The sequence below is a fragment of the Capricornis sumatraensis genome, chromosome 7 (assembly GCF_032405125.1).
Source record: "Capricornis sumatraensis isolate serow.1 chromosome 7, serow.2, whole genome shotgun sequence".
Taxonomy (NCBI): domain Eukaryota; kingdom Metazoa; phylum Chordata; class Mammalia; order Artiodactyla; family Bovidae; genus Capricornis; species Capricornis sumatraensis.
Genome location: NC_091075.1, coordinates 33,563,806 through 33,575,927, shown reverse-complemented (window position 1 = coordinate 33,575,927; position 12,122 = coordinate 33,563,806). Strand labels below are relative to the sequence as shown.

General features: G+C 37.4%; 1 protein-coding gene across 2 annotated transcripts in view; it reads left to right on the top strand.

Annotated features, from left to right (window-relative positions):
* The window catches only part of GRID2 (glutamate ionotropic receptor delta type subunit 2), a 1,614,208-nt gene that overhangs the window by 1,467,757 nt on the left and 134,329 nt on the right, over nt 1-12,122 (top strand). For both annotated transcript variants that reach the window (XM_068975313.1, XM_068975312.1), the window contains one exon: nt 4,441-4,607. In XM_068975313.1, the coding sequence (XP_068831414.1) occupies nt 4,441-4,607 (167 nt within the window). The remainder of the gene's footprint in view (nt 1-4,440; nt 4,608-12,122) is intronic.

Below are 12,122 nucleotides of genomic sequence, written 5' to 3'. Positions count from 1 at the left end.
TTGGAAGTCAACACCATACAACTTTGTCACCAACTATCATACTACCCTTCTATTCTTCTAAAGGTCTTTGCTAAAAATCATTTGTGTCTGTGCCTAGTCACTCAGTTGTGTCCGACTCTTTGCAACCCCTTAGACTGTAGCCCACCAGGTAAGAATACGGGAGTGGGTTGTCATGCCCACCTCTAGGGAATCTTCCCAACCCAGGGATCAAACCCAGGTCTCCCACATTATAGACAGATTCCTTTTACAGTCTGAGCCACTGGGGAAGCCCAAGGAGGAGGGGATGTTCCCAGCCCAGGATTGAACTGGAGTCTCCTGTGTCTCCCGCGTTGCAGGCAGATTCTTTACTTTCCCCAAAATGACCATAACCCCCTCCTATTCCCTATTTAAATAGTATTGCATCCTGAATTCCAAGCCACTTCTTTGAGTTACTCAATTTTCCCTGGACATCTCCCTTGTATGCACAAGGCACACATGTCCATAAACTTCTGTTTTTCTCTTCTTAATCTGCCTTTCATTATAGAGGTCTCAGTTAAGAACTCCTTCTCTAGTGTAATTAATGCAAAAGATCAGAGATAGCAAGGACTTCGGGGTGACTATGCAGATACAAGTAATTAATATAGAGGGAACTTAACCAAGTACTTTCCCCCTCCCATACTGATATTGCAAGAATCTATCAGTTTTTATAATTATATCAAGCCTCAAGTTCAGAAGTTCTTCCTGATTATATTACTCTTTTTTTTTTCAAAACAATTTTATTTAAAAATTGTGGTGTTCATAAGATTGTCAGCCATCAAGATTTTGTATCCCCAGGTCTCAAACACCAAACGTTCCAATGCAGTAAGTTTAGGGTTGGGTCTGGAGTTTACATTTTTTAAGACAAGAATCCAATGGTAATTCTAATTCTAATAGCATCACATTTTAAGGAGCACTAACCCATAGTACTTGACATACTGCCTAGGATATAGGAGACATTCCATGAATAGTTGCATTGAATTATTTATCTGTTTTGAGATCCCATGGGTTTGGTTGGGGTAATTCACTCCCAACAAAAAGTATCCACTGTGCACAGTAAACTGGTCTGAAGTTTTTAAACCGTATTTCATGCAAAACTTTTTATCAAGTATCTGATATTAGCCTGATCTAAGCAAATATATATAAAGGCAGTATAGTTGTCCTTCAGTATTTGCAGAAGATTATTTCCAGGAACCCCAAAATCCAGGGTTCTTTGTATCCCCTGTATAAAATGATGTAATATTTGCATATAACTTACACATATCTTGCCATATACTTTAACTCATTTCTAGATTACTTTTCATACCTGATACAACATAAATACTATGTAAAAAGTTGTAAATACAATGTAAATACTATGTAAACAGTTGCAAGCATGCAGCAAATTCAACCTCCAATTTAATCTGGGATTAATCTTTTTGGAACTTTCTGGAATTTTATTTTTTGAATGTTTTCTTTCCATAGTTGGGTGAATCCATGGGTGCAAAACCCATGGATATAGACGGCTAACTGAGTTAAGGTGGCTTCTCAGGTGGCTCAATGGCAAAGAATCTGCCTGCCAATGCAGGAGCCAAAAGAGACACGAGTTCAATCCCTAGGTCTGGAAGGTCTCCTGGAGGAGGAAATGGAAACCCAATCCAGTATTCGTTCCTGGAAAATCCCACTGACAGGAGCCAGGTGGATTACAGTCCACAGGATCTCAAAGAACAAGACACGACTGAGCACACACACACACACACACCCGAGTTAAATATATTAAATATTTACTTACATTTTCTTCCCCTATATTTATGTTTGGCTGTCCCATTCTTTTTCCAATATAAGATTTTTCTAGTTTTGTGGATTTTTAAAATTTTGGTTCTTTGTTCATTTTAAGTTATGTATTGCACTATAGAAATGTGTTTTGTATATAATGTGACTGCAGTCATGAAATTAAAAGATGCTGCTTGGAAGAAAAGCTATGACAAAACTAGACAGCATATTAAAAACCAGAGACATCACTTTGTCGACAAAGGCATCACGTTGTATACAGGACATCACTTTATACAGTCAAAACTATGGTTTTTCCAGTAGTCATGTGCAGGTGTGAGAGTTGGAGCATAAAGAAAGCTGAGCACCAAAGAATTGATGCTTTCAAATTATGGTGCTGAAGAAGACTCTTGAGAGTCCTTTTGACTGCAAAAAGATCAAACCAGTCAATCCTAAAGGAATTCAACTGTGAATATTCATTGGAAAGACTAATGCTGAAGCTGAAGCTCCAATACTTTGGCCGCCTAATGTGAAAAGCTGGCTCATTGCAAAAGACCCTGACAGTGGGAAAGATGGAAGGCAGGAGGAGAAGAAGATAACAGAAGACGAGATGTTTGTATGGCATCATTGATTAAATGGACATGAGTCTGAGCAAACTCTGGGAGACATAGTGAAGGACAGGGAAGCCTGGCATGCTGCAATTCATGGGGTCACAAAGAATTAGACTTGACTGGGCTACTGAACAACAACTTGTACTCTCTAGGATTTTCTACACATATGGTCACATGATCTTCAAATAGAAATAATTACACTTCTTCCTTTCAAATTTATACAAATTTGGGCATTTGTCTTTGTCTAATTACTCTGGCTAGAACTTCCAGTACTATATTGAATGCTGCTAAGTCCCTTCAGTGGTGTCCAACTCTATGCGACCCCATAGATGGCAGCCCACCAGGCTCTCCCGTCCCTGGGATTCTCCAGGCAAGAACATTGGAGTGGGTTGCCATTTCCGTCTCCAATGCATTAAAGTGAAAAGTGAAAGCAAAGTCGCTCAGTCCTGTCTGACTCTTAGTGACCTCATGGACTGCAGCCCACCAGGCTCTTCCATCCATGGGATTTTCCAGGCAAGAGTACTGGAGTGGGGTGCCATTGCCTTCTCCGACTATATTGAATAGAAGTGGTGAAAATGGACATCCTTACCTGTTATCTTCACAGATGCTGGAGCAGAGTCGACAGGGAAATAGGGCTGCTTCTAGGACTGCAGCCAGGACCACAGTGGGCCAGCTGGCCACTGAGGTACATGCCTCCTTCTGAAAGCATCCTATATCAGCCTTAGACTCTGCCTAAATTTTTCAGCAGAAAACTGGGTCCCAAGCCTCCCACAAAGGCACTTTTGTTTATGGATGGCTACTACATTGATATTTTTCTAGGGATGTGAAGATTCTGGTGGCTCAGATGAAAAGAATCCTATAATGCAGGAGACCCAGGTTCTATCCCTAGGTTGGGAAAATCCCCTAGAGAAGGGAATGGCTACCCACTCCAGTATTCTTCCCTGGAAAATTCCATGAACAGAGAAGCCTGGCAAGCTACAGTCCTTGGGGCTCCAAAGAGTTGGACACAACAGAGCATGTAACACACTTGAAGCGGGGGGGACCTCCTGTTAACCCATTTTGCTAACATCATTCCCTCTACCTATACTTATATATATTTTTCTTTTTCCTTAATCATATTTACCAAAATATTGCTTTCCCCTCAAATAAGTAAATAAGCAAACAAGCAAATAAACACACTGAATATTTGAGTTAATTATTAGTTCCATCTATTTTTATAAATTAAGTTTTATGTTATATATAATAGTTTTCTAAACTTTATTAACATTTATTTTAATTTTTGTTAAATTTGTAACTTATGAGTGATTAATAATGAAAAAAAGGGATAATCATTGAAAGATATTATAAATAACCCAGAAGAAATCATGTTCCCTATATGGTGATAGAGAAGGTTATATAATTTTTTTTTTTCCTCATGCAGCACCTACCAAGTTTGACTACAAGAATACCATAGGTCACACTTGACAACAGATTAACTTAGAAGGACATAGGACAAGAAATCTTGCCAGCCAGACAGTGTTAGTTATTTTTCTTCAATATGAGTTGTACTTACAGAATTCATTTAGAGTACAGGTCACAGACAGGAAGATAATACGCATGTTGGGTGGTACAAAAGTCTACCTGGCTTAGAAGGCTATTAATCCAAAGGAACCAATATCTCTTATAAAAACTCCAAAAACAAGCACAATTTCCAGGGCCCTGAAAGACACAAGGCCAGCTGTATGAGAATTACTGCACTCAAAGAAGCTCAAAGACATGGCTTCCTTCCCTGCATTTACTGTTTTCCCAGTTCAGATGACATTTACTACTCAGGGGTCATTTTACTATAAGCGGTGTGCCTGGAAACATAGTTAACATTCCAACTTCACTGCATTTCCAAGAGAACAGAGCTGTAAATTAACCAAAAGCCAAATTCTCATATAGAATAGGTGTTTAGTTTGAAATATAGGCCCTATTATTGTTTACATTGTTAATTGTATGCCAGTGTAACATTTTGTTATCCTGTCTGTATGACCAAATTCCAACCTTAAACCTTTTTCCTCTCCTGTTCTTCATGTTTGCATAGGTGAAATATGGAAATTATGCTTTTGTGTGGGATGCAGCTGTATTGGAATATGTGGCAATCAATGACCCAGATTGTTCCTTTTATACCATTGGGAATACCGTTGCTGACCGAGGATATGGAATTGCATTACAGCATGGCAGTCCTTACCGGGATGTTTTTTCACAAAGGTAAGATTTGTGTGCAGTTCAAATAAGAAGAGAGAAAATACAGAAAAAGAAAATTCACTTGGTTACTCCATTTAGTTTAATACATTTTGTTTTCTTTGTTTGAAAACCACAATAAACAACAACATAAAAGGGAAGTTATGAATGGTTGTACAATAAAACATTCATTTCCTAAAGCATGTACTAAAGTATTATTTTTCCCATTAAAAGGGATAAGTTATTGCTGCATATAACTAGTTATTCTCAAAAAGTTGATATAGAAAATAAAATAAAAATGTAATTGAGTTTAGTCTCTGAATTTTTAGGGACTAAAAATGTCATAAAGTAAGCAAAATTAATTCATTTCTAAAAACTGCAAAACATAACATAAACTTCAGGACCAAGTTAAAATTCTGAAGCACATACTGATAGGGATATGTTTCCATCTCAGTTTTGCAAAGGGAAAATGTGAGAATTTTAGTCTTGTCATTTGGTGTCAAATTACACATGAGACTTTGTCATGGAAATTTAGGAGACAATTTATTAAGAAGTTATATTCATCCTGAAATCAGAATTTTCTGTGTTACTTAAGAAAGAAGATTTTGAAACGTATATTTTGGATTAACAATGTAGATGAAAGTGTTGGGCCTGAAAGGTATTTTAAAAATCACTGCATTTTATTCTATCTACTACCAAACAATCTTGAACCTAAAAGAGTATAATATCTTTCAGGTAGAAGTATGTCCCATTTGACACTGATAGTTCATTTGGTTTATTACTAGATATTCTTTAGGTAAAAGCCAGACAAAAGAGAGCAAGCAGTATTGGGTAGTAGTCTGGGTAGTACTAAGGCCCTAAATTTGAGTGGTATTCCCCCAAATTTCAAGATAACAAAAATCCAGGTATTGTTTAACAGAACAAGTCAGTAGTTCAAATATTTGTTGTGATTCTTCTGTTAGCTACTAAAAACCCAGATGTCTCTCCTTTTCAGCAAATGAGGATGTTAAATCAACTCTAAGGTCCTACATTGGTCACCTTTTCTGTGTAGCAAACAGCCCAAAGTATCCATGACTTGAAAAAAGCTATTTCTCATTCATGGAACATAAGGGCTGTGATTTGACTGAATTCTGCTGTGAGTTGTGGGTCAACTGCAGGTCCTTGTACAGCTTCTTGTCCCAGGGACCAGGCCAGAGAAGCGGTCCTAGCTGGGATAAGTTGTTTTCATTTCAAAGAGAACTTGTGAAAGAGGCCAGCAGAACCCTGGCACCTCCTGCGCTTCTTGCATGGGTGTGGCATACATCACCTCTGCTCACAGACCACTAACTAAAAACAGTTTCATGGCCAAGCTCCGAATCATGGGGTATGTAAGTGTACCCTACATAAAGAGAAGACGGAAGTAAATAACTCTAAACAATAATATAACTTACTAATGGTCCCTTCTGGGGACCATTTTAAGTGTAAGACAATGAAAATATACATAAATTGGCAAGTAACATGTTAAGGTATAAATGAAGTTTATCAATTAAAGTGCATTTATGATGAGTATATACAAAGGGAATCTACTTGAAAATCATTTGTAGTCTCAGTTCAGTTCAGTCGCTCAGTCGTGTCTGACTCTTTGCAACCCCATGGACTGCAGGCATGTCAGGCTGCACTGTCCATCACCAACTCCCAGAGCTTGCTCAAACTCATGTCCATCAAGTCGGTGATGCCATCCAACCATCTCATCCTCTGTCATCCCCTTCTCCTCCAGCCTTCAATCTTTCCCAGCATCAGGGCCTTTTCCAATGAGTCAGTTCTTCTCACCAGGTGGCCAAGGTATTAAAGTTTCAGCTTCAGCATCAGTCCTTGTAATGAATATTCAGGACTCTTTTCCTTTAGGGTGGACTGGTTGAATCTCATTGCAGTCTAAAGGACTCTCAAGAGTCTTCTACAACACCACAGTTCAAAAGGATCAATTCTTTGGCACTCAGCTTTCTTTATGGTCCAACCCTCACATCCATATGTGACTACTAGAAAAACCATAGCTTTGACTAGACGGACCCTTTTTGGCAAACTGATGTCTCTGCTTTTTAATATGCTGTCTAGGTTTGTCATAACTTTACTTCCAAGGAGCAAGCATGTTAATTTCATGGCTGTAGTCACCATCTGCAGTGATTTTGGAGCCCAAGAAGATAAAGTCTGTCAGTGTTTCCATTGTTTCCCCATCTATTTGCAATGAAATGATGGGACCGGATGCCATGATTTTCATTTTCTAGCTGGAGATAAAAGACCTGTGCACATGAAATAATGAACAATACAGACATTTCTATACATATGTACTGACATTTATCAGTATTGCTTATTTATGCTGGGTTAAATTGTGTAGTTAAGATACTGAAAAAATTGAACTCCGTACAGAATAAAGAGTTAATCCAAGGAAATATGAATGAAAGCTCTTCAAAGGATGTGAACCTTGGACTTGACCTTGAAAGAATAGTAAAGAATAATTAGGCTGAAGGAAAAAAAATAGGGAATTCTTGGAGAAACAATGAAAACAAAAGAATAGAAGTGGGAGAGATGAGAATGTATTGGGTAACAATAAAGACATCAGGTTAATCTGAAAGAAAATTTGAAGTTTGAAATTCATATTGTAGGCTACAAGCTGCTACAAGAACCTATTGTTCATTCTGGAACCCAGAAGTGAAATGGTGATGATGGTATTTAAGGGAAAGTTAATCTAGTTTTGATGTGAAGGGTGGATTTCAGCAAAGACTAAAACAAACCAGGATGCATAAGGTAATAAAGGCTGATCTAGAATGGGGCCAAGGGAAATGAGGAGGAAGGACCAAGTAGAAGAGATGCTTCTCATCAAAGAGGCACACGATTATTTCTAATAAATATAGAAAAGAGAATGGAAAGCAAAATGGAACGAAGGGGATGCCAGGGTTTTATGGTATAAGGCCAGCAGAAAAGTTTAAGGGATGCTAAACATGAACCAGGTCTTCAAGAAAAGGATCGTGTATTCATTAGTTGCAGTTAATTGGCCTTTTCTTCACTACAGATATTTTTTGTTTCTAAATTTGATTTCTAGGCCTTTTATGCAAAACAAAAAATGAAGCCAATAAAATCACTACCAAACATAATAGCAATTAAAGAAATACTTAATCAATCACACCAAGTGTTCCATTTCTTACTATCCCTGTGGCACTTTACCTTATGGAGATTTTAATTCTGAGTCAATATCTTTCAGTGATCTACTGGAAAACAATATTAAGCATTGAGCATTATTTTTCCTCTTTTTGATTTGCATTATGGTTGCTGACAGTTTAAATTGTCCTTTTCTGTGGAGCTCCTTAATAATGACAGTCTACATCCTGGTTACCTGGACATCTGGAAGAGGAGAGAGCCAGGAGAGAAACATAGTCTGGCTGCCCCTTTCTGTACACACATGCCATGTTAAGCTGTTACCCAAACTCTCTCCTGGAACCCAGAAAACCTCTGCATTCATTCCCTTTCACTCTAGCCATTAGGGAAAAGAGAACTCCTTTTTACTAACAGATTTAAAAGTTATAAAGACCATCACATTAATAATTATGTTATACTTTACAAATTATTATAAATAGTTTTAATACAGCACCTTATCCTGGACCACTGATTAGACTGGATCACTGATTGCTCATGTGACTATATTCAATGAAATAATAATATTCACAGTGATTTTTAATAAGTAAATACTAACTAGTTCTCAGGTGACTATGCTCCTGAACCACAGATATAAGATATAAAGTACTTTAATATGTAATAAATATGAATATCTAAAATAAATATTATATAGTGATTTAGTAACTATATTGTCTGCTATCTGCCCAATATCTTATATGCTTATACATTTTAATGACTTCAGACCAATCATAAAATGTTGTGAATTTGTTTATTACATACTTACATATTAGTACACAGCTGTTAGTCTACAATACATACACTGAGTGAATGAGCCTGCAGTTGGCAAGCATCATCTTGGGCACCGGCGTCATGGGTTGTAGTGACACACTCGCTTGTACAGTTGCATGTGAGTAGACACGCAGGTGACCGGTAAGTGCTACAACAGATGACTGTGGATTTGGATAGAAGAGTTTTGTCTCCTGTTGTTGTTGTTGTTCAGTCACTAAGTCATGTCCAGCTCTTTGCAACCCCATGGACTGCAGCACACCAGGCTTCCCTGTCCTTCACTGTCTTTAATTAAACTCATGTCTGTTGAGTCGGTGATGCCGTCCAACCATCTCATCTTTATAGCCCTCTTCTCCTGCCTTCAATCTTTCCCAGCATCAAGGTCTTTTTCGACAAGTTGTCTCTTCACATGAAGAGGCTTCAGCTCCAATCCTTTGGAGTACAAATACTAGGTAACTTGGAAGCAGAAGTTATTTCTATATCTCACCAAATATATGGATCAGAGTACTAGTGTGGCCAGTAATGTTTGTAATGATTTCTCTGAAACTATTTGTGCATCAAATGTTTTTTGTGGCCTTTGTCTTATAATAGTTCTTAGTGTAAGAAAATCATCAAAAGTTGTTACATTAAAGATATTTAAGAATGGAAGAGAACTGAATTTTTCACTGATATCATTATGCCATTAATAAAATTAATTCCAGTGTATCTTAGAACCTTAACTAGTCATAAGGCTAAAAAGATAAGAAAAAATATTTACTGAGGATTTAGTACAATTGCACCTCTGTTTTCAAGCCTTAGGGGGTGTCAAGGAGTCCCTTTTTGCCTACTGGCTACTAATCCTTAACTTTGGGAATAGAACCACCTAGTGGCACAAAAACAAGGACATATTTCAAACTACATAGAGAATGGTTTTGTTGAATTCATGGATAGTGGCAAAGATGCATAAACAATATCTCAACCACATCACAGAGTTTCAGAATTTTTAGAAATAGAATGAGCAGTAGTTCCCCTTTCACCAGGGTTGTAACTAATCTAAAGGGGTACATGATTTGCTCAGAATCACAAAAAATCAATAAAGCTGGAAATTGTTCAATTTCTTTTACTTCTGTGTTTAGTTTTCTGGTGATTATGCACCCTGTCTTCCCTTATCTTAAAACATACTGTTTAATGCTTACTGGATACAAGACCCTGGTTCTTACATGTAACAGTCTTTGAGGTAAGTACTATTATTATCCTCATTCTATAAACACAGAAACTGAGATCACAAAGCCATTGGGTATTAGAACTGAGATTTAAATCCAGACAGTCTGACTACCAAAATTGACATACAGTTTTAACAAGCTGTGGTTTTTTGTTTGTTGTTTTCTTCTGTGATCCAGTATCTCTTTATTGAGCACAGATTAGATTTACAGGACAGGTTTTCCTTATCGCATACTCTAATTCGTCAGACTAAAAGCTATGTTTTAAATAAACACTGAGAGACTGCTCTCTTATTCTTCTCTTCCTCTCTCTCTTAGGGGCACAGGATAGATTAATCATAATCTTTGATTTATAATATATTTTCATTATTTGTCTATAATTGACTATTTTTGTTTCATTTTGAACTCCTTGGATATAGGCTTTTTCCTAGTGCCTATCTCATGCCTACATAGAGTAAGCATTCATTAAATATTTGAGGAATGAATAAAAGACCTATCTGACTTTATGCTCAAAGATCATCCTATTTACTTGTAATCAAATATGTTGAATACCTATCCTTTGTGCTCACTTGATATTTAAAAAGTCTTCTATCCTCTCTTATCAAAATAATTTTCTATTTATCTTGATTTATCCAATTTTTTATATAATGAGTAATAAAAGTTAAAAAGAAAACAAACAGCACAGCTCCACCTTTCTACTTCCTACTGTAAGAAATTTTAAGCTTCCATTCCCAAAAGAAGGGTAGAAAATATTCCTTTAACTAAAAAGCATAGATCTGTAATCCTTTTATTTTCCAACTTTCTAAGCCCTTTGTTCCCTTTCCAGAAAGAGAAAAAAGCAACCTCCATTGATTGCCCATTAGCAGCTCCAGAGTCAGTCACCAACTGGCTTAAAGCTCTCTACTCAGTTGGCTGGAAGGATATAACCAGAAGCCAAAGAGTCAACTGTTTTCTCTTTTCACATACAAAATACATACAGTCCTTCTGCTCTGAGAGCAGCGGTGATATTCTCAAGTACTTCTGTTGCTCAGTAATGTAGTCATATCCGACTCTTTGCGACCCACGAACTGCAGCACACCAGGCTTCCCTGTCATTCACTATCTATCTCCCAGTTTGCTCAAATTCATGTCCATTGAGTCTATGATGCCATTCAACCAGCTCATCCTCTGTTGTCCCTTTCTCCTCCTGCTCTCAATCTTTCCCAGCATCAGGGTCTTTTCCAGTGAGTCAGCTCCTCACATCATGTGGCCAAAGTATTAGAGCTTCAGTATCACTCCTTCTGATGAATATTCAGGGTTGATCTCCTTGCTGTCCAAGGGACTGAAGAGTCTTCTCCAGCACCACAGTTCAAAAGGATCAGTTCTTCAGCACTCAATCTGCTTTATGGTCCAACTCTCACATTCGTACAAGACTACCAGAAAAACCATAGCTTTGACTATATACACATTTGTTGGCAAAGTGATATCTCTGCTTTTTAATGTGCTGTCTACATTTGTCATAGCTTTTCTTCCAAGGAGCAAGCATCTTTTAAATTCATGGTTGCAGTCACTGTCCACAGTGATTTTGGAACCCAAGAAAATAAAGTCTATCACAATTTTTTCACCATCTATTTGTTATGAAGTGATGGAACCAGATGCCATGGCCTTCATTTTTTGAATGTTGAGTTTTAAGCTAGCTTTTTCACTCTCCTGTTTCATCTTCATCAAGAGGCTTTTTAGTTCCTCTTCACTTTCTGCCTCTAGGGTGGTATCGTCCACATAACTGAGATTATCAATATTTCTCCTGGCCATCTTGATTCCAGTTTGTGCTTTATCCAGCCCAGATTTTGTATGATGTACTCTGTCTATAAGTTAAATAATCAAGGTGACAATATACAGACTTGACATACTTCTTTCCCAGTTTGGAACCAGTCCATTGTGCCATGTCTGGTTTTAACTGTTGCTTCTTAACCTGCATGCAGGGTTTTCAGGAGGCAGATAATGTGGTTCTGGTATTCCCATCTCTTTAGGAATTTTCCATAGTTTGTTGAGATCTGCACAGTCAAAGACCTTAAGGTAGTCAATGAAAGAGAAGTAGATGTTTTTCTGGGATTCCTTTATTTTTTCTATTAGGTATTATTTTTTAAATTATATATACAGTTGACCCTTGAACAACATGAGTTTGAACTGCACAGGCCCACATATATGTGGATTTTTTTGTTATCCGATAAACACTATAGTACCACACAGTTCAATGTTGGTTGAATCCAGGGATGCAGAATGACAGACATGGAGGAACCTCAGATAAGAAGGAACCTAGGATATATCAAATTTGTATATAAATTGATACTATGAGGAAGGTCAGTGCTTCTAACCTCTACTTTGTTCAAGGATCAACTGTATACACCAACACTTAAATACACACACAAACA